Source organism: Lissotriton helveticus, chromosome 7 (assembly GCF_964261635.1).
Source record: "Lissotriton helveticus chromosome 7, aLisHel1.1, whole genome shotgun sequence".
Lineage (NCBI taxonomy): Eukaryota > Metazoa > Chordata > Amphibia > Caudata > Salamandridae > Lissotriton > Lissotriton helveticus.
In genome coordinates this window covers 192,560,729-192,586,014 of record NC_136068.1, presented here as the reverse complement: position 1 = coordinate 192,586,014, position 25,286 = coordinate 192,560,729, and the positions used below count along the sequence as shown (strand labels likewise).

Genomic DNA, 25,286 nt, shown 5'->3' with positions numbered 1-25,286 from the left:
ATCTCCTCGAATGGCCGAACGTAGATCCTGTGCTGACTCCGCTGGGTCGGTTTTCTTCAGATCATCTTCGGGACTGTGCCTGCACTGTGTACAATGGTTTCTGACTGTTCCGGATCATCCGAGTTGTACACGGAACATCTTCTGCGGATTGAAGTTTGACCTCCTGGTTCTCTGCCTCCTGTTCCTCGTGGTCTGGTTCTTCGTGAGGCGGACTGCTACAGATTTGGAAAAACGAGGACAGGGATGAGACGATCTTGCCTTTATGGACTGTTGTCTTGTGCTGGTTGGATGATCGGTTGGTACGGTATGGTCATGTCGGATTTTTGTCGTATTCCTGGACTGTATCCTTAGAATCTTTGTCTCCCCGTGGACATTGATGTTTCGGACGGGAGGGTGGGAGCCTATGATTCTGTCTTATGGCCCTCTCCCGTGTTCTTTCCTCCCTTATCCCTTCTTTTCCCCCCTTTTTTTGTCTTTATGGTTCCATCTTGCTTTAGCTCTTCTATATTTCGGGTTCTAATTAGGGCGACAGGCACGCTGCTGGGGGGTAGGCCATGGCCTTCTGCAGGGGTGCAGGGTGGGCTGCGGGGTGGGGGTCTGTCATTTCTTTGGGGGGTTTTCTCCCCTCATTTTTCTTATTTTTTTGTTTCTATGGCTCTTGTGTGTCCTCTTTTTCGGGACGTGGTCTCAGCATGTGTCCCCCTGGGTGGGTTATTTTTGATGTACTAGCAGTTTGGTCTTACTGTGACTTTGGCTCCTTACGTAACTTTGCTCCGGTTACTACTGGTTCTATATACCGATTTGTGGTTTCCGGTCTCGTTTGCCATGGGGCGCGTGCTTGAGATGGCGTTCTTCCTTTCGCCTTTTGTCCCTTTCTCCCTCTTTTTCCTCCCTTCCTCCCTCCTTTTGTGGGGGGGGGGGGGTTTTCCCTGTTCCCTGGGTTGTGGGACGGAGGGCACTATTTGAAAAGCTTTTTCGAATCTATTTGATATGATACGTTTTTGTTGTGGTGGGTGGGCGCTGAACGGCGGTTGCCACTATTTTTCTGGCGAGACTCCTATTCTGCTTTTATGGGTTTGTCATTATTGAGTTCTCCTGTTTCTTCCACCGCGGCTTGTTCGCGGCCCACCACGGCCCTCCGAGATTTCCTGCCTGTTATTATCCTGTCATACCCGTTTCTATATTAGAAAATCAACCTTCTCGTATCCTGCCCCTGCTGGTTGCTGTATGGCTTTTAGCCCTTAATTCCTGTATGATCTGTTGTGATATTCTGTATACATTTCTGTACTGTTGAATACGTTCCTTCCTTGTGGTGGCCGGCCCGCTGGGTTGTAGGCCCGTATTTGTGAGCCTTCTCTGTCCAATAAAGGTTTAAAAAAAAATATATAATAATATTCACTCATTGCTTGGAAATTATCCCATAAAATTCAAATATGACTGCCGCGGATGAGGTTCCAGGGCACCTGATGAGTTTTCAGTACCTGTAAAGTACATTACAATGTAAATATTGCTTGTAAAGTTTCTGTTGTGTTATATATACTTCGCCTGTTTCTTTCTCAATCATAAACAGCTATGAATTTCTAGATGAAAATGAATTCCTGGATTGTTCGAAATTTGCCTTTAGATCAAGCTATAGTACTGAATCAGCTCTTTGAACCTTGACCTGGTTAGCGAAGAGATAAGAAACATCATGTACAATGGAGGAAAGGCTGCGTTGATCCTTTTTCTACTTATCCACAGCCTTAGACGCTGTGAGCCATTCTGTCCTGTTGGAGCAATTAGAGGAGTGTTCGATCTTCTAAGCTCATTTCTCACCGCAGAGAACAGCTTGTCACCTATGGAATATTTAATTCAAAATCCTTCTCTTTGACTCATAGTATCCTCCAGGGGTCATCACTGAGCCCTACACTCTTCAACATATATGTAGCCCCTTTTGCCAGGTTGATCCACTCTTTCGGCTTCTTGACTGTTGAATACGCTGATGACACTCAGATTGTAGTGTAGTAGAGGTCATGCACAGCTTTAATAGCTTTATGCGTGCCGTAGTCAGTTGGAAGAGTAGCAATAGCCTCAAATTGAACTCTGAGAAAACTGAGGTTCTCCTCTTTGGTAAGGACACACCCTTTTGGAACCAATCCTGGTGGCCCCAGATGCTGTGCCTTTCTCTCACTCCAGTATGTAAAGTCAGGAATTTGGGGGTGATTTTTAATCCCAAAGTCTCTTTTATCGATCAGAATAATAAATTGACTTCATCTTGCTTTTTTCTGTTGAGGAAAATCCTTCCATTCATTCCTTTTGATTTAGAGAAATCCGTCGCCACCGCACTGTTTTTTTCCAAGCTAGATTATTGTAATGTCCTTTATTTGGGCATACCCCAACGCTCATTAAATAAGCTTCAGATACTGCAGAATGCAGCGGCCCGCCGCAAGAGAATGCCTACATTTACGTGTTTTGGATGCATTAGTAGAGCTCCACTGGCTTCTAGTAAAAAAAAAAAAAAAAAAGAGTAGCTTTTATGGCACTCTGCATGGCACATACATTTCTACATGCTATAGGCCCGAGTACCTGAGGAAGATATTCACATGATTCTACCAAGAACAGCTTTGCATTCAGCAGCCTCTAAAACAGTCTTTGTCCATAAAATGAATAAAATGCCATGGGATGGTAAGAGCTTTGTCTACTCCGCCTGCCAACTCTGGAATAAACTTCCTTGGCATCTAACATGTCAGCCAAATGATCTGTCCTGCTTTAAGAAACATCCCAAAACCTGGCTTTTTGCACTTCCCTATAAGTTTGACAAATATATTTGTTCCCCCAGTACAGTACATTGCAGATGCCAGCACCAAGACGCGAAAGGGCAGTTGCGGGCTATACAAAATATATCAATATCATGATAGGAGTTCTGAAACTAAGTACATTGTATCATTTACCATTCTATGGTCATCGTCTATTTTCTAAGTTTACAATTTTTTAATGTCAACATTTGAATATGTATAGCTGCTTCTCTCGCACAGTATGGTGATTTCTGTGCAAGTGCCATTAGTGCTAGAGTTATCAATCCTCATTTGGATCTCCTTTTTCATTGTAAACCCTAAAGAAAAACACTTGCATTTAGAGGCTAGTGTTAGAATGGTGGCATTAGGTGACATTGCATAATTCTGTATTGTGAGGTGCCAGACTATTGCCATATTTGCTCACCCTATGCTGACTGTGTGATTTCCAATTACTTATGTGGTAGATTTGCTTAGAAGCATGATGTATTGTGGAGGTGAGCCATGTCTTTTGACTTCCCAACTTTGGAGACTTTATCCTTGTTGGTTTGTCTCATTATTTGGACTTGGAATATTTTTGTCTTTACGTCATGTCATTTTTCTTGCTGCTTTTTACTGAGCTTTAAGTAAATTCCTGATATTGATTTATATGCATTTTGACTAAGCATTATTTTTTGCGTTTTATATTACACCTTGAATGTATTTAATAAACCTTTATGCGGCGCTTGGGGGTGTAGTTGCGCTGATGTTCTGTCTATAGCGCGTGTTTGCTATTGTGCTCTGTCATGCCCCAACTTTGTGACTAGGTTTGGAGCGCTGCGGCGCTTAGATGTGTGGCCGCGCTGTGGGGCTATTTATAGCGCGTTCCTATTTTAGCCTTATTGCAGCGTTTCAATGCTTGCGTGTTCTCTGCCTCCCGGAGCGTTTCAACACTCGTGTATTTCGGTTTCTCGAGCAGCGGCGCACGGCCATAATATTGGCTTTTTCTCCACGCGCCCCTGCCCAACCGGCTTCTTTTCCCTGTGTTTACTCGCTGCAGGATCCCCTCAGAGGCGGAGGAGCCTTCCCTGATTCAGGCCCGCATAATTGAGTGCCGATTAACCAGCAGGGTGCAGGTAGCCCAATTGAGCTTCTTTTGGGCTCCTTGTAGCCCAACCTCCGTTTTTCCTCCTCCCGCTTGTTTTTTCAAATAGATCTGTCATTCTGGTTATCTCCCAGGTCCAGTCGCTGACGCCAATCCTAGGCTGGTGATAATTTGGACAGGCCCAAGCCGTGTGCAGGCTTTTATATCTTTTTTTGGCTGGTGACCCCTGCAGTGGGTATTATACTGACTACAGCTTTTCTGAGGAGCACATTTAACGAAGTTTTAATTATTTGTACATAGGGTAGCTCCCCCTTGACTAATCCCTCTGGGATTGTTATTTAATTTTTCAATTAAAGTCTATATCACAGTTAATTACTACTCTTTTGCGATGGAAGACTGGGCCTATTTTGAGGAGGACGAGTACGGGTATTATGAGGAGGCTCACGCTACTCCTTTGGAAGACAACCTGGTGGATGCCTTAGATGCATTTGTGCAACAGTCTGTGAGTAAGGCTGTTGAAGTTGCGGTCCCTCAAACTGTTAATAAAGCGCTTGCCTTCTAACCAATTACTGCACAACTAGAGAAATTCGCTAAGAGGCATGGCATGCTCTCCCAGGACCCGGCAGCAAGTTCTTCTGGCGCTAATCCTAAGCCTAAATCTGCAGCAACAAACTGGCCGCACGCCCAAGCATTGATTAAATTGCCCCGACATTCTGCTAATGACCACCAATATGCTGAGATGGCTGGTCCTAGCAAAGCTTCGTCCAGCAAGGTTTACACCACCACGGATACGGATACCGATACAGACACTGATTCTACAGGGAAAACAGTCTCCCCTAAAAAGAAAAAGGCGGAGAGGCATTCTAGCGACTCCCAGACAGCGCCCATGTATCAATCAACATCCCCTTTTGATTTTAACCCGATGGACATTATTCACCCTCAGTCCTCGGATTGGGCTCCTCATCCGGAAGTTTCAGATTAACTCCACCAAAATCTCAGACGCAGCTTTGAAAGAGAAGTCAGGAGTCGGCTACGTTCTGAGTGTCCACATCCAGACGTCCCAAACAAGGTGACAGAAACGCCTGATATAGCTCCCAAAATGTTGGTGTTTTTGAAAAAGTTTGCTAAGGATCCGAAGAAAGGGATTGATAGGGCCTGGCGAGGATGCCAAGACAAGCTCTTGGACGCCACTGGTCCATTAGCGAAAATTTTGGAATTGGCTTTGGTAGCCAAGGAGGCTGGAGCGTCCATAGACCCTGATATTCTTGCGGGTTGGGCACAACGGGCTATCTGTTTCCTAGGAAACGCCAACTGTGCCATATCAGCTGAGCGTAGAAAATCTTTGCTCATGAGAATTGACAATAATCTTACCGAGTTAGCAGCAGCGGAACCCGGTCCGTTGGCTGAAGGGTTGCTTTTTGGTGACAAATTTGTGAAAGATGTCTCCAAGCACGTTGGGACCTGTACCTCTCTGGATAAAGCTCAATCCAACATTAAGCGAGTTTTCCAATCTCACCTTATTGGAAGGGCGGCGAGGCAGGGGCCGCTCGCCAGGCCGCGATTACTCTCAGGGCCCTACCAGAGGAGGGTATGGCCGCGGTCGGGGGGACTTTCAAGACACCACCAGAGGAGGCACCTTTTATCCCTTCAGACGCCAGAACAGACACAGATTTCATCGTGGCAGACAAAGGGGTAATTTCCAACCACAAATTACGGCAGGTGAGTCCAACGCCTCTATTGTCTTATCCTCTGGGGGGTCGAATTCGTCATTTTCTGCACAATTGGTCACAGATAACTCAGGATTCCTGGGTTCTACAGACAGTGGAGGGTTTCCGCATAGATTTTTACCAAACACCAGTGCAGAGCATGCCTCTCCTCCCCTATATTTTTCCCAACAAGACATGACTTTTATAGATCAAGAGGTAGAAGAATTGCTGCAGAAACAAGTGGTGGCCTACTGCGAGGACAAACCAGGGGGTTTCTGCAGCAACGTCTTCTTAGTCCAGAAGAGAGGCGGCGGTTATCGATTAGTCATCAATCTGAAAGGTTTTAATTGCTTCATCCTCTACAGACACTTCAAGATGGAGGGAATCCATCTTTTGGCGGACATTTTGAGGCAAGGGGACTGGCTGGTCCGCCTAGACCTCAAAGATGCTTATCTAACAGTTCCGATCTTCCCCACTCATCGGAGATTCTTGCAGTTCCTCTGGCGAGGCAGACAACTGGAGTACTTGGTCCTGCCTTTCGGTCTTTCCTCAGCTCCTTGGTGCTTCACCAAGCTGATGAAGCCTGTCATAGCACTCCTCAGAGAACAGAGCATTTGTCTAATAATATATCACGTCGATATCCTGATCATGGCTGCCTCCGAGGAGTTAGCAAGCCAACACCTTCGCAAGACAATGTCTCTGTTAGCGAGCTTGAGGTTTGTGATCAACAGGACGAAGCCAGTGTTGAATTCAACCCAGTCGATAGAATTTCTGGGGTTTGTAATCGACTCTGTCGGCACAACTACTACTACCCAAACACAAATTGAGAGATCTCAAGAAGGAGTTAAGGAAGACACTGGATTCTCAAATCATGTCTCTCAGAGCGATGGCACGGTTGGTGGGTCTCTTGGCCTCATCTATACGGGCGATATTTCCCGGACCCCTTCATTACCGGGCCCTTCAACGCCTCAAAATACGGCATCTTCAGAAAGCTCTCTCCTACTCGGACCAGATTCCCCTTACGGAGGACGCCCGAGAGGAGGTCAGATGGTGGTTAGCACATGTAGAGGCCTGGAACGGGCGAGCGATTTTCGGATCTCGCCCGGAGATAGTGATAGAATCAGACGGCAGTCGGTCGGGCTGGGGAGCCCGGTGTGGCACCGTCACAACAGGGGGCAGTTGGTCTTCTCAAGAATTAGAGTTACACATCAATTGTCTAGAGCTTCTGGCAGGGTCGTTTGCGATCCGCATGCTCTCCCCCCAAAAAGTTTTGTGCTGTATTCTTTTAGAGATGGACAATATCTCAGCAGTGAGATATATAAACAAGTTGGGGGGCACCAGATCCCCGATGTTAGCGGAAATCACCAAAGACTTCTGGCATTATTGTCTAGCTCACCAGATAACGGTGATTGCCGAGTACCTTCCGGGCAAAGACAATACGATAGCGGATTGGAATTCTGGTCACTTGAAAGACTACAGCGACTGGAAACTTCATCTGTCGCTCTTTCAGATGACTCAGTCAATTTGGGGTCCGTTCCACATAGACCTGTTTGCTTCCAGACTGAATCGTCAGCTGGAGACATTCTTCAGTTGGAGACCGGATCCGTTTGCAATGGCCACAGACGCATTCACTCAAGATTGGTCAACATCCCTCAATTATGCGTTTCCACCCTTTCTCCTGATTCACATGGTGGCCAATCAGATTTCCCTGCAAGCAGCGGAGATAGTGTTGATAACTCCGATATGGAAGTCGCAGCCTTTGTTCCCAGTTCTTCGGGAGCTGGCGTGCGACTTCCCTCTCCTCCTTCTGGTTTTCCCGACCGATGCTCCAGGACCCTCAGGGGGAGCTGCACCCTCTAGTTCCCGAGGGGCAGCTGCACCTGATGGCCTGGAGGCTTTCAGTCAACAGTGGTCGTTGCCGGGACTTTCGCACGGAGCTTCAGACTTCATCAAGCAGGCCTGGGCTCCTTCCACCAGAAAACGTTATTCTTCCGCTTGGCGAGCATGGTTTATCTGGTGCCTGGAGAGGCACCTGGATCCCGTGGAGGCGGACCTCTCCCACGTAGTGAACTTTCTTTCCAAAAAGGCGGCAGATGGTTTATCATACAGGTCGGTCAATAATTTTTGGTCGGCCATCTCAGCAGGACATACCCAGATGGACGGCAGACCGGTAGGTATGCATCCAGTAATTTGTAAACTCCTGAAAGGAATACGAGTAGCGAATCCACCTAAGGCTAAGTATTCTTCTTTATGGGATGTTTCTAAGGTATTTTCTGTATTTTAGGTCTGTTTAACACATGGCCTGATAATGCAAATGTGTCAAGAAAACAATTGTCGGCGAAAGTTATGCTCCTTTGTTTATCTTCTTGTAGACGTGTTTCTGATATTAGAGTTTTAGATCTGCAAGGTAGGATTTTTTCTCCTGGAGGTGTGTTTTTTGTTATCACAGCTCGTACAAAAACCTTCTCTACATCCACTGATTATCGTGCTTTTCCTTCAAATTCCAAAGTATGTGCGGTAAACTGCCTCAAAGCATATGAAGAATGTACCCGGTCCCTCAGGCCAGTGGGTTATTCAACACTGTTAATAGCTTTGCAAAAGCCGTTCAAGCCTGTTACCTCTGCTACGATTGCCAGGTGGCTGAGATTTATTATGTCAGAGGCAGGCATTAACACAGAGTTGTTTGGAGCGCATTCAGTCAGAGGCGCCAAGGCCTCAAAGTCTTTTATGCTTCGAACTAGTATCCATGATATCATGAAAGCGGCCGATTGGTCGTCTAGTTCTACGTTTAAACAGTTTTATTACAAACCTGTGGGTGATGTTGCTTCTGTGGTTCTAGATAAGCGTTAAACTAGCATAATCCGAAGCCTCCGGTCCTGTAATAGAATCAAAAATGTGCTAGCATTCGCGCCAAGAATTTTCAATTCTATAAGGACACGGAGGTGAGGATTATCCCACCCACTTTGCATTTAATGCTGTTAAGGCCATGTTCACCCTCCCTGTGTCTAACGTTATGGCAATTATTACGAGTCTCCCTTCTATTTCAGGTGCTGACTAGAAAGGCGAATGATCACTCGTATGGTGCTTAATGGAAGGCTTGTTCTACTGTTCCAAGGATTACGACAAACGTATTTGTTTCACGATTCCAGTTGACGTTCTGTTTCTATAATTCTTCTGTGGATACTGGGCACTTTCAGTTTGGACTGCTCGTTGGGCAAAGAAAGAGGAAGTGCTCACGGGGCAAGACACATATATAGGGCTAGTCTCTATGGTTGTTATGGAACATTCACTAAGCATTCTGGGAATGTTAGTTTTAATGTAAAAAATGTTCTTAGTGGCTGCTGTTTGTTTACAGTAAAGAAAAAGAAAGCATAATCCTCGCCTCCGTGTCCTTAATAGAATTGAAAAATCTTGGAGCTAATGCTAGCAAATTTTGGATTCCTCTGCGGGCTTCAGCCGACAGGAACTGGTCTTGTGTGACTAGGAGTATGCACTGACAGTAACCTGCTTCTCCAGGCCAGTGCACTACATTTTTGGCAGGCTCTCTCTGCCTGCCATAGCGCTTCCCCCCATTATCCTGATAGGTAAGAAAAAAAACTGTATATTAGCCTTTCTTATATCCGATCCTGCAGCAGCACACCTGCAAGTCCCATACAGAACAATAACCCTATTCAGACCTCAATAGTAGTCAATTGGGGAAATACATTCTCCCCATTCTTTTTTCAAATTTCGCACTTTTCTCCTCTATGTTGGCATGTATGACGCTGTCCCCACCAATCCCAGCCACTTAAAGCTCTGTGAATATTTAGAAATTCGAAAGAGGGAGTTTTTAAATAAAAAAAATCGGAGGTCTGTGTTTTCACTACAGACTTTAATTTAAGCAGAGGCAATTTCGGACAGAAGACTGTTAAAATTAAGCCGTTTTTGGCTTTACAAATCGGGAGTCTACCGGATGCATCGGGTCTGTTGGCCCCCCTGCGGTTAGCCGCTCGCGTGCTGTCAACGTTTGCTTTCTCACTAGTCTGTCTGCTCGTGGGCTCTCTGTGGTCTGATGCCAGCACAACCCCCTGTAGACTACCCTACTTCCTGTTTCCGATGTTGTGCAATATATTTGGTATCTAATCTTATACCCACGCTCTTCAGCCGTGACTTATCGTGCTCTGTATTTCTCGAATCTAGCTCGGCGTGCGACTGCTTCTGTCTGCTCACGCCTGGCTGTTAAACGACTCTTCGCACGGGGCGGGGCTAAAGCTGAGCTGTCAGGTCCGAGGCCAGACACGGCCAATCGCGTGTGGAGGGGGAGGAACTCCGAAAAGAGCCGACGCGCAGTGGATACAACACACCGCCGGCGTTGCCTCCATGAAGCAGAAGTGAAAAGCAGGAACTGATGAAGGCTGTCGCGGGGATGGTGGGGTGCTTGGCGGAGGTTCCGTGTCATACAGTCCCAGCCCCCGACACTAGGTCTGGGTCCCGTGCGAACCGCGGCCTATAATAGTACTGTTGCCCCCGGGGGGCTGAAAGGACGCTCGGAAGGATGGAGGCGGTACAGATGCGGAGTCACCCGCGTAGGTAAGAGCAGAGCCCGGAAGCCAAGCTACATGAACTAACCGCACCGTTAGTATGCAACGGTACAGCCGGAAACGAGTCTTGTACACTGCCCCAATGCAGCTTCCATCAATGTCTGTTTAACAGCCCCTCGGGACCTGGCTCCGCGTGCACATCTCTGCCTTCTTCAAACTGCCGGCGTCCTTAGAGTGCTTTCTGCCAACTATACTCGCGAACTTGCAGGGTCCTCCTACTCACAGTCGCTCCCACGCAAAGACTACCCCGAACACCTTGCCCCATGTTCGGATTTTGCTCTACTTGACACATTCCATGCCCCTGCCTCCGCTTACTGCCCCTGAAACCCAGCACAACGCTCCTTCCAACCCACACTCCGTCAAATATCCTACACATACCACTAACTGACACATCTTCCCCAGCCCACCACGTACTTTCCAAGCACTGTTCACCTTTCCTTGCACTGTAAGCGCTGCACTTGCCCTACATGCTGATCCCTGCACAACAAACTCTTGTTTAGGTTGCCCTTGATACTCTGTGTAGCATCTTTGCCACTAACTTTCAACCCAGACTTTTAAATAACCTGTCCCAAGTTAACTACCCATACAGTGTCTGCCCAGGTTGATTTGCCGTCTCCAACACGACAGCACATTTTGCTCCATTCAAAATCCAAAGTGCACTGCACCTTTTTCAATTTTCATTGTGCCCCAAGGGCTTCCTGTTCGTGCCCCCTCCCTATGTATGCTCTCTTGCCAAGGTCCTCAACACATTTTCCCCTTGCCCTTACACTAGGGCTCGAGTCGGGGAACCACGCGGGTGGACGGCATCCCCCCACTTATTTTACCGGGAGCTCGAGAACTGGAGCAAATGTAGCCACACATTCACTCTTTGGCCTCTCTGGGGCGAGATCAGAGCTCATTCAGAATGCTGCTTACGCGCTGGCTTCTCTGAAGCAATCGCATCTAAGGGGTGAGCGAGGGGAGGCAATGAGTCTGATGGTGCAAGCCGCCTTTCGTGACATCACTTCCTGTCATGACGTCAGCGTCCCCCCACTTCTTTTTTTAGGACTTGTGCCCTTCCTTACACTACCATCTGAGTTTGCCATTCCGCTCTGGCAATCGAATTTAGGTTATTGATAATGAATTAGTGGGTATGTATGTATTGAAAAGTGTATGAGGTAATGGGAACGCCCGGAGGACTTGGTTGGCGATAAAGTGATGTTGAATATGAACGGCTTAATTTGACTTGGTGAGGCTTTCAGGTGAAGGAAGAAGCAAACCACTTTATTGTGGCCGAGTCTAGGCTGGTCACTGTGGACATTGTGAATAGAATGAGAATGAACAGCAAGGTGGCACAGCCAATATCAACAAATCTCCATTTGTCACCACAGAAACCTTCATAGACCATCTCTTTTCCATGTGTAGGCCTAAAGCCTGATAGGAGAGATGGTAAAGCCAGTGATATTGATCATAAAGTTTTGAAGTTGTCTTATTGTTACCTTCTTTTTCAGTCTGGATCGAACTGTTAAGTTGGTGACCGCATTAAATACTTGGTGTCCTAGTATGGTTTCTTTAGTTAATGTTAATAATTATTTATAAAGCGCACTTACACCGGGTGGCTTCATGGCGCTAACAGGCTCAGTATGCTATCCAGAATTTGTTAATTTGTTTAATTGTATGCTTGCAGGAATAGCCAGGTCTTAAGAGAATTCCTAAATTGCTGAAGGTCTGTGCAGGACCGTATTTCCAATGGAAGGGAATTCCATAATTTAGGAGCAAGGACAGCAAATCTGCAGCCTCCTTGACGTAATTGCTTAAATATTGGAATGGTGAGGAGTGAGAGGTGGGCAGAACGAAGATTGCGTGAAGGAGTATGCCTAAGTATCAGGCTGTTGATAAAGCAGGTCTATTGCCATGCAAGGCTTTAAAAACAAGACATCCTGTTTTAAAGGCACAGCACTGGAAGATGGGGAGCCAGTGTAGTTTCCTCAAAAGAGGTTTAACTGGTTGCCATCTCGGTTGTCGAAATACCAAACGTGCTGCATGATTTTGAACAGCTGCAGTCGTTTAAACAAGTAGAGTGGCATGCCCAGATACACCGAGTTGGCATAATCCAGATGTGACAAGACAGTGGCAATTATAATCTGGATCAGTGCATCATGAGTAAAAAAACAATGTATTTTCCTGATCTTGCGCAACTGGAAGAAACACTTAGAAATCACCATGCCAACCTAAGATTTGAACGTAATTTCATTGTTAAGCGATGTTTTGGCCGTAGGAGATGAGGATGGAGAGGGACCTAGCTCTGGGGGCCAATAGTGCGGGCCCCAGAATTTATGACTATCCCCGGCAGGCCCGGACTGGTGAGTCTGGGCACCGGGCAATCCCCCGGTCGGCTGGAGGGGTTGGGGGGCCGGTTTTCGAAAAGGGGGCCGGTTTTGTGGCTGGGGGCCGATTTTCAGTCCGACCGCCACAGCCTGTGACGGTTGGACTGAAAATCGGCCCCCCAGGCCCCAGCCACAACAACGTCACGCACTTAGTTTAGGGACATCAGACTTGACTTCCAAGTTACGACTGAGGCAGTTCCTAAGCAGAATAGCAGTAGCGCCAGCAAGCCTGATTGACCGGTGCATTGCTGAATGATGTTTTGTTGTGCAAGTGCAACCTAACATCAACGACGGAGGAGGAGGTGCTTGTGCGCGCAATATTGTCTCCTCCTCTACCGCGTCTCTGCGCGCCTCCAAGGGGGGGGGGGTGATTCCCGCATGCGCATTGCAATTACTGTGCGCGTGACTGCCGGGAGTGACGAGAGCGAGGAGCGGTGAGTCGGCCACATAAGTTATAATAACAACATAATTGTGTAGGCTAGCGCCGCAATGTAACAAGGTGAAGTTTGGCCGGCTAAAAACAACGTAATCCTGAGGTTTTTTACGGTACCACGAGCTTTGAACCCTCTGTATTTGCCACGCTGAAGGCCTCTTCTAAGAGGTCCGTGTTTTACATGCTGATTTTAGTCTGAAGTGCTACAGCCAGAAATGTGACATTCACGCGTTTGCTTGGTCGCGAGAGGTCTTGCTTTATTAACAGTCTGATCTCTCCTGGTAAGTATTCCCTTTCCCAGCACTGAATCTGGGTTTTGCTATACTTATGGTCCAAGTCGAACAGTTGTTAGTGCTGGATGATTAAAGAAAAGAGACCGATGCGTGTGAAGTCGCATGTCACAGAGGGCCCACCCTTTCTTTACTTAGGTCTGTCCACCCGCATCCTTTGAAGAAGTTAGCAATATTTTTACTGCCATTTTTGGTTTGCGTTTTTTTTTAAATGTTTGTTGTGCGCACGCTGCAGTAACATGGGTAAAACGTTTTTTTATATTGCCTTGACGTAATTGAATGTGAACATTTCTCTGCCAAAGAGGTGATTTTGTTCTGCTTTCGACGGTGCCCAAACAAAAATATGTTTTATTTAAATTAATGAAATATTACAAGGTGATCAGGACTAGTATACAGATTGAGTGAGACTTCATCTTCACCCATCCTCTCCCCACACCCGACCCAGTGCACAGATTGTGTCTCAGCCCTGCTGTCTCTGCTGGCACGCTTCGGTAAAATCATGTTAAGGAAGAATTGTTTAGTTTTCAAACAGATGTTAATTTTTTTGTAACCGCAAACCAAGCTTACCTGATGGGCAGGCTCTCACTAGCCTAACACTTATATGAAATACTGGCTCTGGCATTCAAGAACGATCTGCGCATTATGAGGAGCACTGGTGATGAATGTTTCTGTACATTTATTGTTTTTTACACAACTTAATCCGGAGGTATGCCACTTTTGAGCTTTCAGCGGTTTATGAAAGCGTTCGAAATGGTTGCTGTTTCTGGTCCCATAAGCCTTGAATCAGCTTCCCACGTGGTCATCTCTTTTGGTGTTTGGACCATAGCTATGCAAGTTTACAGAATTGGCTATTGGCAACAGTTGGATGGTGGGAGTGAAGGGAGGATTCCACGTTCTATGAAGACTTTAAAGTGACGTTTGTGTATCTATTAGAGGCATCATATATCATTAATTTGCTCAATAGATGTATAATAACAAGTAGAGTGCTTCATGTTACTGTTTTGTGGCTCCTAAGCGCTGTAAAAAAGAGGTGTTAGTTTTACATGATTATTTTTACTCGACCATATCATCCTTCGAATGATAAAAGGTTGTTTGCTTTACCACATTTAAATTTAATTTTACTCACATGTTGAAGGCAGCGCCTGTTCAATCTAGGTGGTAACTATATGTTGGAGTTGATTTGTGCACCTCTTTATTTTGTATTACCACCTATTTGTCTCAATCTGTTGCAATGGGGAGTCATCATATATAGAGTTCTGGAACGGTAGCAAAGTCAGAAAATAGAAAAGACTGAGGCTAGTTTTGTAGGGTTTAGGCTTGAGATTTGGTATGGTTCCCGGAGTCTAGGGGTCTGGGCCCATTTGAGGTTGGTGCATATTGGAGTTGCTTGAAACAGCACCATTTGCCCACTCTTTTTTCAAAATTTCAATTGTCACCAGCCGCCACTGCTTATATAGCAAGGGCTCACGTGGAGAGGGCTAAGTCGGGGAGCATGTTAGCCTGGCTTCTCCAGGACAAAACGAGGGGGCACACTGTTTTTCATATTCGTGATTCAGTTGGCCAGGAGGAGGAAATTAATATTACATTTATGCACTACTATTGCCAGTTCTACTCTGTGGGCACTGAAGTTAGTGAGTTAAACGTACTGCGTTTCATCACATGTTCCTCCCTGTCGGTCCTAGATCCCTCTGTAGCGAAGCAACTGGGTGCTGATATTACTGTGCAGGACGTGTGATGAGCGTTTAAGGAGATATCATGTCTTGGGGCAAGGTCCCCGGTTTCGATGGGTTGCTCATAGGAATTCTACTCCACTTTCTCTGCTGCCGTTGTCCCTAAGCTTGTGTACTTTTTTAATGGAGCACGGCAGCAAGGACTTCTGCCCTCTCTGTGTAAGATGCAAAAAAGAACAATTTATGGACAGAATGCAGAACAATGTCACACATTCACCCCAGTACATAGATCTGGGCCTAAATCCATTGTTTTTTTGCTCACCATGCCATTCCAGGTTGGACCCAGTAATATGCAAATCAGTCTTGACCCTGCGCCCAATGGGAACAGTCCAGCCCGAACTGCCAGGCAAGGTCAGTCCATCAGTTGTGTGTCTTTTGCACTCTGTGTAATGCCACAATTGTGTCACTGCCCAAGAAGAGCAATGCCCTGGTGTTAATTGATTCCTACTGCCCCCTCTCTATGCTTAACCTGGATTATAAAATCCTGAGTAAGAATCTGGCAAACATGGTTTTGACTCATATGAACAATTTGATTCACCCCAACCAGACAGGTTTCATACCTACCTGTAGTACCTTGCCTAATATCCGCCAGCGGATTCATATCTTGGGCATGCAGGAAGCCTCCCATCGGACTCACTAGCATTATCTGTTGATCTCCGGAAAGCATTTGTCTCCCATCGCTGGGAGTTCTTGTATGCCACCCTTCTCAGGATGCAGGAGAGTCTCCCACCAGACTCGCTAGCATTATCTGTTGATATCCGTAAAGCATTTTATTCCCTTTGCTGGGAGTTCTTGTATGCCACCCTTCTCAGGATGATGTTTGGGGTAGCCTCCGTCAAATAGACCCAGGCGTTGTATACCAACTGGTGGCAAGGGTTCGGATTGGGTCTTTAATATCAGATGCATGCGAGGTGGGGTGGGGCCCCTTGTCCCCTCTATTGTTTGCTCTAGCTTAAGAGACCTTTGTTCTTACTATATGGCAGGGTGGGCACTATCGCGCACTGCGGTTATTGGGAGGCTGCCTATATATTTCTTTGTATGCGGACAACATGCTGCTGTATATGCGTGACAAGCCCTCTGACTTGGAGGGAGTGGTGGTGGCTTTGTCAGCTTTCAGGCAACTGCCTGGCCTGGAGATTAACTGGCACAAGTCCTGCACCTACCCACTTCGACCTGCTCAGGGCCGTGTCGTTGCTGTGCTGGGAGTCAGTTACCATTCTCTACTTGGGGGTAGATGTCTATAAATCTGCAGAGCTGCTCTTTGAAGGTAACTTTGCCCGGGCCCTGTCTGCCATCAACAGTTGGTGTCCTTTTTGAGTACCTTGCCTATATCAGTCAGTGGTTGGATAGTCATTTCTAATATGATATTTCTATTTCAGATCTGTATGCAGCTTTGCTGGTGGAACTAGCTAAAGCATTCTACCAGAAACCGGATAGCATCCTTCTTACATTATATTAGGGTACCTCGAGGCGCAGGGTGGCTTTTCAGAAATTACTATTGATGGTGGACGAGGATGGTGTGGCTGCTCTGGATATTGAGCTTTATTATCTCACCGCCCAGTTATTGTGGGTGGCATGGTAGTGTTCGGTGCTTTGGGATACTGAGTCCGTTCCCCCCCCCCGAGACTCTGTAAGAAGCAAGCAGCGGCAGCGCGACCGCGACGTGACTATGTACCCCTGATAAGTTATAACCTGACCAGGCCTGGTTGAAAACCTCCCGGCCCGAGAGGTTATAACTTATCATCAGGTACATAGTCTGCGCTGCTTGCTTGCTTCTTTGAAATAGAACTGTGCAATTAGCTTCGCACTCGTCTCGCAACTCGCAAGCTGCCTAAGTTATAACCTGACCAGGCCTGGTTAAAAAACCTCCTGGGGGTTACACGGTGTCCTGCCGCGGCGTGACTATAGATTAGTCTCTAGGTCTAGGAGGATATATGCAAACAGGGGTTTCTGGTTATGGTAATTGCTGTGACAGAAGTTAAATGAAATGGACGTCAAAGTGTTGCTGTGTGGAGGTTCTGATGTGTTTTAAGAAGCTCGTGTTTGGTATAAACCATTTAAGTTGGACTGAATTAATGTAACTACGTTGTATGATGGTCATTATTATTGTGTGGTTCTTAATAAATATCCTAAACAGTAAATGTAGGAACATTAGGTGTTAAGTACTGGAAATGGAACTGAGGTGGGGGTAGGGGGGGAGGGGGTGGCAGCGACAGAGCGGGAAAGCCAGTCCTGAAAGGTGGATGCAGTCTCAGCCTATGGTGTCCCAGGACATATGGATTCTTTTTTCCACAAACTCTGCCCTCATGTCAATTCACAAGGAGAAATGCTAACGGTAAAGGTGTTCATGATTAGCTATATTGGTCATGGTCACAAACAGACCACATTATCGGATGTCCTGGAGGGTTGAAGCACATGGACTGTATCTATGTGTATGCTGCAAGTTTGAGTGTATAATAGGATAGGTCAGATGGTTAATGCACTTATTGTGGCGATCGCTGTGCTAACTCCTCGCTCTGAATTAGAACCGATATAAATAGCTTAGAGAGTTTATATACCTACCTCGTACACCCTACAGGTCAAATGTTCAGATCCTAATTGTTTGCTGTGCTTTGAAAGTTGATACAATTTGAATATGTAATGAAAAATGTGCTGTAAAATTCACCATTTTGGTCTGTCGTTTTTCAAAATTTTCTCGGGGGGAGAACCCCCCCAAACCTCCCTAGTGGCCGTCGGGCGCGCTGGACGGGGGCTGGTTCGCTACGCGCCGGGCGTGGGCTGGTCTGACAAAATTTGCCAGGGCTGCTTTCAGTTCCCAGTCCGGCCCTGATCCACGGTCAGAACAAGCTCTGTTTTTCCCGGGTTTGATTTAAGGTGATTAAGGTCCATCCACTGTTGTATATATAACATCGTAGCTTGAAAATCCATGACAGAAGTGTGAGAGCCATCAATCTTAAGGACCAACTGTAAGTTGTCTGCATAGTTGAAAACTGTCACCATTCTTTCCTTCAGAGATTGGATCATAGGGGCAATATAAATGTTAAACCAATGGGGGGAAAGGGCCGAGCCCTGTGGGACTCCACAAGTAATTTTATGTGAGGGAACCAGGAAGTGCCCTTGACGGACAGCCTGGGACCGATCGTCCAGAAATGAGGTGAGCCGGCAAGCAGCCGCTCCTTATATGCCAGCAAGTTTGACACGGTCGGCCAAAATATCAGGGTCGACCGTGTCCGAAGCGGCAGATAAATCTAATAGTACCAAAGCCTTAGGAGAGCCTTTATCAGCATGGTCCCGGTAAAGTACTACTAGGTCTTTTTTGAAGACTGCTAATCGCGAGCTGATAGGTATATTTTTGAGATCGCAAGCATCATCTAAAGTGGATTATTTTTGGTTTGAAATTTGAAAGTCATTCAAAGGAATTTGGTCATCAGTAGGTTTTAAGGAGAGATGCTGAACCAGCAGTAGTGGGTGTAGTGAGAAAATAAGAGTTACTAAAGAGTATGTCTGCGAAAGAAAAGACAATATTATGGTTTCACTTTAGGTTATTATATTTGGGCAAACGTTATCCACGAGATGGCTATTAAAGCGTGTGCATTGTGCTTGGGAGGCTGGTGTTGCATTAGGTGGTATAAGACTAATTACTGATGGACTGCATTATTTTAATTAAGAATCTGGATTGATTGGATATTTTCCCAATTGAGGAGGCCCACGTGTATTTTGCTGTTGACTGTTTTGTAAGTTTTTAGTTATGAAATATAATTTATCTGTGAGTTTTTGATGGTTGCTCCATCTCACCTATAGTCTGCGGCTGCACCTGATTTGTTTTCGTTTTTTCTGTTCCTGGTTAAACCGGAGAAAAGAATGAGTTTGAGTCTTGACTAGAGTTTATATACCATGCTTGCCAATGATGTCACACTTGACAATGGAATTAGTGAAAATAGATAATTGACCGGTTCCTGGCGTAAAGACTTGCAGAGATGAACTGGCAGATTAAATAATTCCTGGGAAATATTATTTCGTTGTCATTGTTGCATAAGTGAGGCCTTTTTGGTATACTTATGTGAATTCAACAAGAAATTGATAGGGTGCAATATTCTCTAAGGGCAAGACAATCTTGTTAAAGTCTGCATTCCAGGAGTGACGTTTTACATTAGGTGGTTTTTTTTTAACAAATCATTTCCCATATCTGCAAGGATAGTTTAATATAAGAGTGTAAAGGGTGGTCTGAATTTTTAACCCGGTCACCTTAGATGATAAAAGACAAGAGGACCCCAAAGGTTAATGAAAGTTTTAAGGGCAAGTACGTTGTAGGGGAACCAACTTTCACTAGGTTATTATGAAAAGAGTTCCAGTGCTAGACTTTATGTGAGAGCCTAATTGTTAGATTTGGGGGTCTCTAGTAGGCAGAGGTAGGTACCTTTTCGCCTAATAGGGACCCTTGCGTCTAGTCGGGGTAAGGGGCTACACTCCTAAAATAACCCCTGCTCACCCCCTTGGTATCGTGGCAGGAGCAGACCGGCTTATCTTAGACGCAGTGTGTTAAGCATTTGTGAACACATACAGTAATATAATGACAGCATTACAGATGGACACCACACAGGTTGTATATCAAAAAGAAATATTTTTATATAGACTTAACACATGACCACTAATGAAAAAAAACCACAATACTATACTTTAGAATGGTAGAAATAGCTTAGTTCACTTTAGATGGTAAATGAAACACTTTACGTTCAATGTACCTTTGGATGCGTAATGCGATACAAACAAAAGAGTTGCAGGGAAGGTGATGCGTTGGTTCCTTACACGCAAGAACAGAATGCGTTGGTTCCTTACTCCGGGGAGGTGATGCGTCGGCTCCCTACTGCTGCATAGGGAACGGTGATGCGTCGGTTCCTTACTGGAGGGGAGGTGATGCGTCAGTTCTTCTCCGTGTGGGGAAGTGATGCTTCGGTTTCTTACTGCGCTTCTGTGGCGATGCGACTGCAGCGCTGTGATGCGATGACGACCCGGTGCAATGCAACACAAATGATGTGGTCTTCTTGATACGACAAAGAAGGGGCGATGCCTGCACGCCCGACGGCTGTCCGGCGACTCTGTGAATCTTCTGAGCCGCGACAGGCCTTGTGACACGCTTCTGCGGTGATGCAACAGCGTCTGCTGCGACGGCAACACTCTTCTCCGGTGATTCGTGGCGCTCTCGGTGATGCGATGGCGACAGCGGCGACTCCCTTACTCAGTGATGTGACAACAGCGGCTGAGGCGGCGACACGCTTCTTCTCCCTGAGTCGCACTTCCGGCTCCCAGCGACACAATTTGTATCCAGGAGTCGCGCTTCTAGCTCCCAGCGACATGCAGTCTCTCAGAAGGCCCAGCACAACAGCAGGCACTTCAAATTCCCAGCAAAGGAATTCAGGGGAGCTGGTTGGTGAAGTCTATTATCCCTGAGACTTCAGCAGGAGGCAAGCTCAATTTCCAAGCCCTTGGAGATCTTCTACAAGATGAAGAAAGTAGCACAACGTCCTTTCTCCTTTCTTTGGCAGTCAGGCAACCACTCCAGGCCAATCTCCCAAACAGCACTCAGCTTAGGGATAGTCTCCTCCTTCAATTTCTCTCTGGTTCCTCTCCTCAGCAAAGGTTCTTCTTGTTTAGCAGAAGTGATCTAAAGTTCTGGGGTCTGGGTCCCCTCTTTTATGCACCAACATCCTTTGTCTCTGAAGGCAGAGAGTGTCTGTGCCTAGTCCAAACCAGTTCTGGGCAGTCCTGGAGCACTTTGTTTACAGGACTCCTTCTCTTCCTTTGACAGTGCAGGCCAGGGACATCAGACGCACCACAGGAGGTGGAGCCAGCATTGTGGAAGGCAGGCACAGCCCTATTTAGGTCCCTGGAACTCCCCTCTCACCACTCTACATGCAGATGGGTCTATTCAGCCCTGTTCTGACTCACCCTGTCTCCTGGATGCCCCCAGCCCCTGTCACTCAAACTCCAGACAAGGAATACACAACCTAGCAGAGGCAGGCTTGGATAGTTAGGCAAGAAAATAACTACTTTCTAAAAGTGGTATTTTCAAACACAGAATGTTAAAACCAACTTAACTAAAAGATGTATTTTTTTCATTCTGAGTTCAGGCATACTAAACTCAAATTTCTACCTAGTTCCTGGAGTCAGTTAGGATTATAAAATGTTATATTCAAACCACCCTTTCTGTCTTATGAGGTACAGGTAGCCTTGCAATGGTGAAAAACGAAAATGACTGTGATTCACTATTAGGACATGCCACACACATAAGGGCATGTCCTACCTTTATCCTACAATGCACCCCGCCCTTGGGTCTACCGTAGGGGTGACTAAAATATGCAGAAAGGGGAAGGTTTAGGGGCTGGCAAGTGCGTGCGCTTGCCAGTCAACGTGGCAGTACCAGACTGCACACAGGTTCTGCAATGGCAGACCTGAGAGACACTTTAAAGGCTGCTTCTGTGGGTGGCACAACTAGTGCCCACCAGCAGCATTTGATTTACATGCCCTGGGCAGATGCAGTGCACTGTACTAGGGTCTGACAAGTAAACCAAACCAGCCAATCATGAAGTCACTAATCCATACCTCAATTTACCAGAAGGAGCTCTTGCCCTGTGGCACTGAATAACAGTGGCACAGTGCCCAAAGCATCTATAACCAGCAAAAACATATGAGGCAACAGCAAAAGATGGAAGGGAGACCCACACCAATGGTGTAAGGTGTAACACTAATGCATTCTATATGTTGTAGTCCTGTTTTGCTTCCATTGAAATAATTAGATTATTCCCTGAATTCAGTTATTTGTAGATGTAAAGTACAGGACTGGACACAGTGTAATGACCTGGAATGAGATGGTCACCCTAGTAAGTTGCTGCCAGGAGGACGACAGGTTATGAACAACAAATTGAAGGTGACTGAATAATGGTCATTGCCCAGACCACACATACATGTTGTGTCTGCCCATATCACTGGAGCACACCGACAATGTGCACTTCTCTATACTTCAAAAACATGCACAGTCCTAAGTGTGCTGTCCCTGCTCAGACCTGAGAAGGCAACTCTCAACGTACTAATTTGAATTGGTAGAGGAACATATTTGAAAGAATAAAATGTGAAAGCTCATTGAGTATGTTTAGGCTTTAAATAAAAAATCAAAAATACATTTCCCAGTGATAGATTTGGCCAAAGTATCTATGTGCTGTGGTATAAATAGTCAAAACCTATCCACTAGAAAGAGGAGCTAAAATAGACCACGTTATCCTCATTTGAAGAACAATGAGGTTTGTGATCTAGCTAATAAAAGATTTCATATGTGGCTACATTTAGCGTACACTGAAGTCTTTTGCAAAAGGGTTGACTTTTTGCAGTTGATACTTTTTTTCTTTCTGTGACCTACAAGATGAATTCTTTCATCATTTTTAAAATAAGTTTGCTGACAGTTGAAAACGTTATAATTGCTTTAGATTTGACAGAGTGGAAGCCTTGTAAAGATTTGTGAATAGAATAAGAGCGCTCCCTTAAATGCATAGGAATGTTTCTTTGGCAATAGGAGGGAGGATTCAGAAGCCCACACAGCAATACACATTTTGGTAATCCGTTTACTGGACATTTCTAATGCACATCCGCGTAACAACGTTGCTGGTTTTATCGTGAGACCTTGCGGTCGTTACTAGCACTGTTTTCTGACAGGTAAGGGCAGCCACTTAACACACCTGTGATGATTGAGAATATGCTGACAGTAAACAGATTACCAACGATAACTCCTCCTGTTTACATCTAAATATTGGGATCGTGGAGCATGTTATCAGCATGTTAGAAAAGATCACTGATTGTAGATGTACTCTTTTCACACAGGTTCAAACGAAGGTGATTGTGGTGTGGGCAGATTTAAAGTGAATACTGCATAATCTATTGGGGCTGACCAAACTTGTGGGGCTTTTTTCACTTAGGCAGTGCGGATTGGACTAAGATTTGGAAGCTAATACCGTTACTCTTGCACTATAATACCAAACCGTCCAATCTCTACGCTTCTACGGCCTTTAGTTCCTTCTGACAGCAGACCTCCTTCAAGTACCTCCTAAACTTGAACTTCCTCTTTTCCAGGGTCCTTACCCTTTGCAGTTTTCTTCCCCAAGGCACTTGCAATTTTCTTCCCCAAGTCAGATCTCTAATTGGCCCTCCAAACTGCAGGCTCACGTCAAGAATGGAGCCTGGCATATGTTGCAGCTTGGAGTAGGTGATACTCTTGCTCTAAAACCTTCCTGTGATTCTGTAGCTGGCCATACCTATATTCACAGTTTGACCTTCAGCACAAACTACACACCCTCGCACATTAGGTGCCCACACTTACTCATTGTCAGCTGCACTTGTACATACACTGAGACATTTGAATGCACTGGCAGGTGAATGCAAATTTATAAAAGTGCCTGCATTGGTCTGGAACCCATACAGTGAATCACAAGGGATTAACATTAAATGTTATTTAATTATATTTTAATTTTATTAAAGACTAGAGATTACTTAAAAGTAAGAAGTTAAAAAACAAACTATAGACGCGTCACCATAAATATATTTAAGATTGTAAAAAAATAAAATAAATACATATATACAAAAAAGTGATAGATGGAATGCTCAAATTAATCTCAGCCACTGACAGTTGATTGGGCTGCATCCCAATCCATCGTTTTTCACCTGCCGTGCCACTTCAGTTTTGGACCCAGCCATGCTCAAATCAGTCTTGATCCTGCTTCTCATGGAAATAGTCAAGCTTGAACTTGCCAGGGCAGGTCCTCCCAAAACCCGAACACAAGCAACCCAGGCGATTGCCAGTGGTTAGATACTTTTCAAGCATCAATCCCATCACCTTTCACCTGTGTTTCATGTACTGCCCTAAGTGGCATGGTATGGACGGGGGACCCTTGCTCACTGTGTCACTGAAACCAAGCCGTACCCTACTGATGAGCCTATAACCAAGATGAAACTGGTCCTGGGTTGCTTGTGTTCCCGTTAACGGAGGATCTGGCCTGGCTGTACAGGCTGACCTGCTCCAGTAATGACCAGGGTCAAGACTTATTTGCATATCGCTGAGTCCAAACTGATGTGGCATGGCAGGCAAAAGAAAGGTGGTTTGGACGCTACCATGAGTGATTGCCAGTGGTTAGACAAATTACAGCCCTTATTCCCATCACCTGTTGAGTATGTCTTCCTTTTTGAGTTAGAGATATGCGTCCTCGCCCTGTTTCTCTATTCCATCTATACAAACGCGGTAGAGGCGGCCCTGACTGGCTCACCTCTGGACGTGCCCATATTTGACAACACCCCCCTTCCGAAACTACCGTGTGCTGATGATGCAGTTTTAGTTGCTTGGACAGGTTAGCCCTCCAAAGTCTCATAACTTCATATACTTCATTCATGGCCTCGCTAGATCTCAAAGTGAATGAAACAAAATCTTTCATCATCATAGAAGGAGCCAGTAAAGGTGCGAAATCCCCTTACTTCAACCTAGACTCAAAGAAAGTAGAAGTGGTAGAGTCCTTTTCATAGCTGGGAATCTTATTTGACAAAAACCACTCATGGGTAAATTTGGTGGTGGCAAGAGTGCTAGGCATGGAAAGAAGTCTCCAAGCCGTTAAGGACTTTATCAAGAAACTAGGCGCCAGCCCTCTGGTCCCAATTAAAAACATTTACCAAGCAAAGACATAGGCAGCGGTAACCTACGGGGTGGGAGTCTGGGGGATGGCCCATATTGACCAACTCCAAGTATTGGAAGACAGCTTTTTAGAATATCGGGTGTTGTTACCCCCTTCTGTCTCTAATGATATCCTACACCTTGAATTAGGGCTACCTTATATGGTAGACTCTATTAGATTGGCGCCAATTCTTTTATGGTTCTCCACATTGCGTATGGCCACGGCCAATCTAACACAATGTATAATTAGAGACTGTCTCAAGCGGGATCATTATAATAAGATTGGATGGATTAGATATGTAGAGGCAGAAATGCATGCAATTGGGCTGGGAGAATTATTTCAGGATCATTCAACCTGGAGTAGGTTCTCCAAACAGAAACAAATTGAGACATTCATGCAGAGGGCTAACCTTGTCCGTAGGGAAAAGAATCGGCGACAAAAAGCGTCACCTGCTTATGATCTTATCCCCTCTAGACCAGAGGAAGGATACTCCTACCTAGTCCACATCACAATCGTGCAGCATAGATGCATCCCATTTCATTTTCGCCTGAACCTCATCCCTTTGATGTTGGGGTACCCAAGAGAAAATTTAAACATTCAGATATGATCCCATGCCCTTGCA

At 45.7% G+C, this 25,286-nt stretch overlaps 1 protein-coding gene across 1 annotated transcript in view; it reads left to right on the top strand.

Annotated features, from left to right (window-relative positions):
• Positions 1-9,808: 9,808 nt before the first annotated feature.
• STK4 (serine/threonine kinase 4) overlaps positions 9,809-25,286 on the top strand; it is a 254,462-nt gene continuing 238,984 nt past the window's right edge. The window contains exon 1 of the mRNA XM_078651917.1: positions 9,809-10,130. Coding sequence (XP_078508043.1) covers positions 10,096-10,130 — 35 coding nt within the window. The 5' untranslated portion in view covers positions 9,809-10,095. The remainder of the gene's footprint in view (positions 10,131-25,286) is intronic.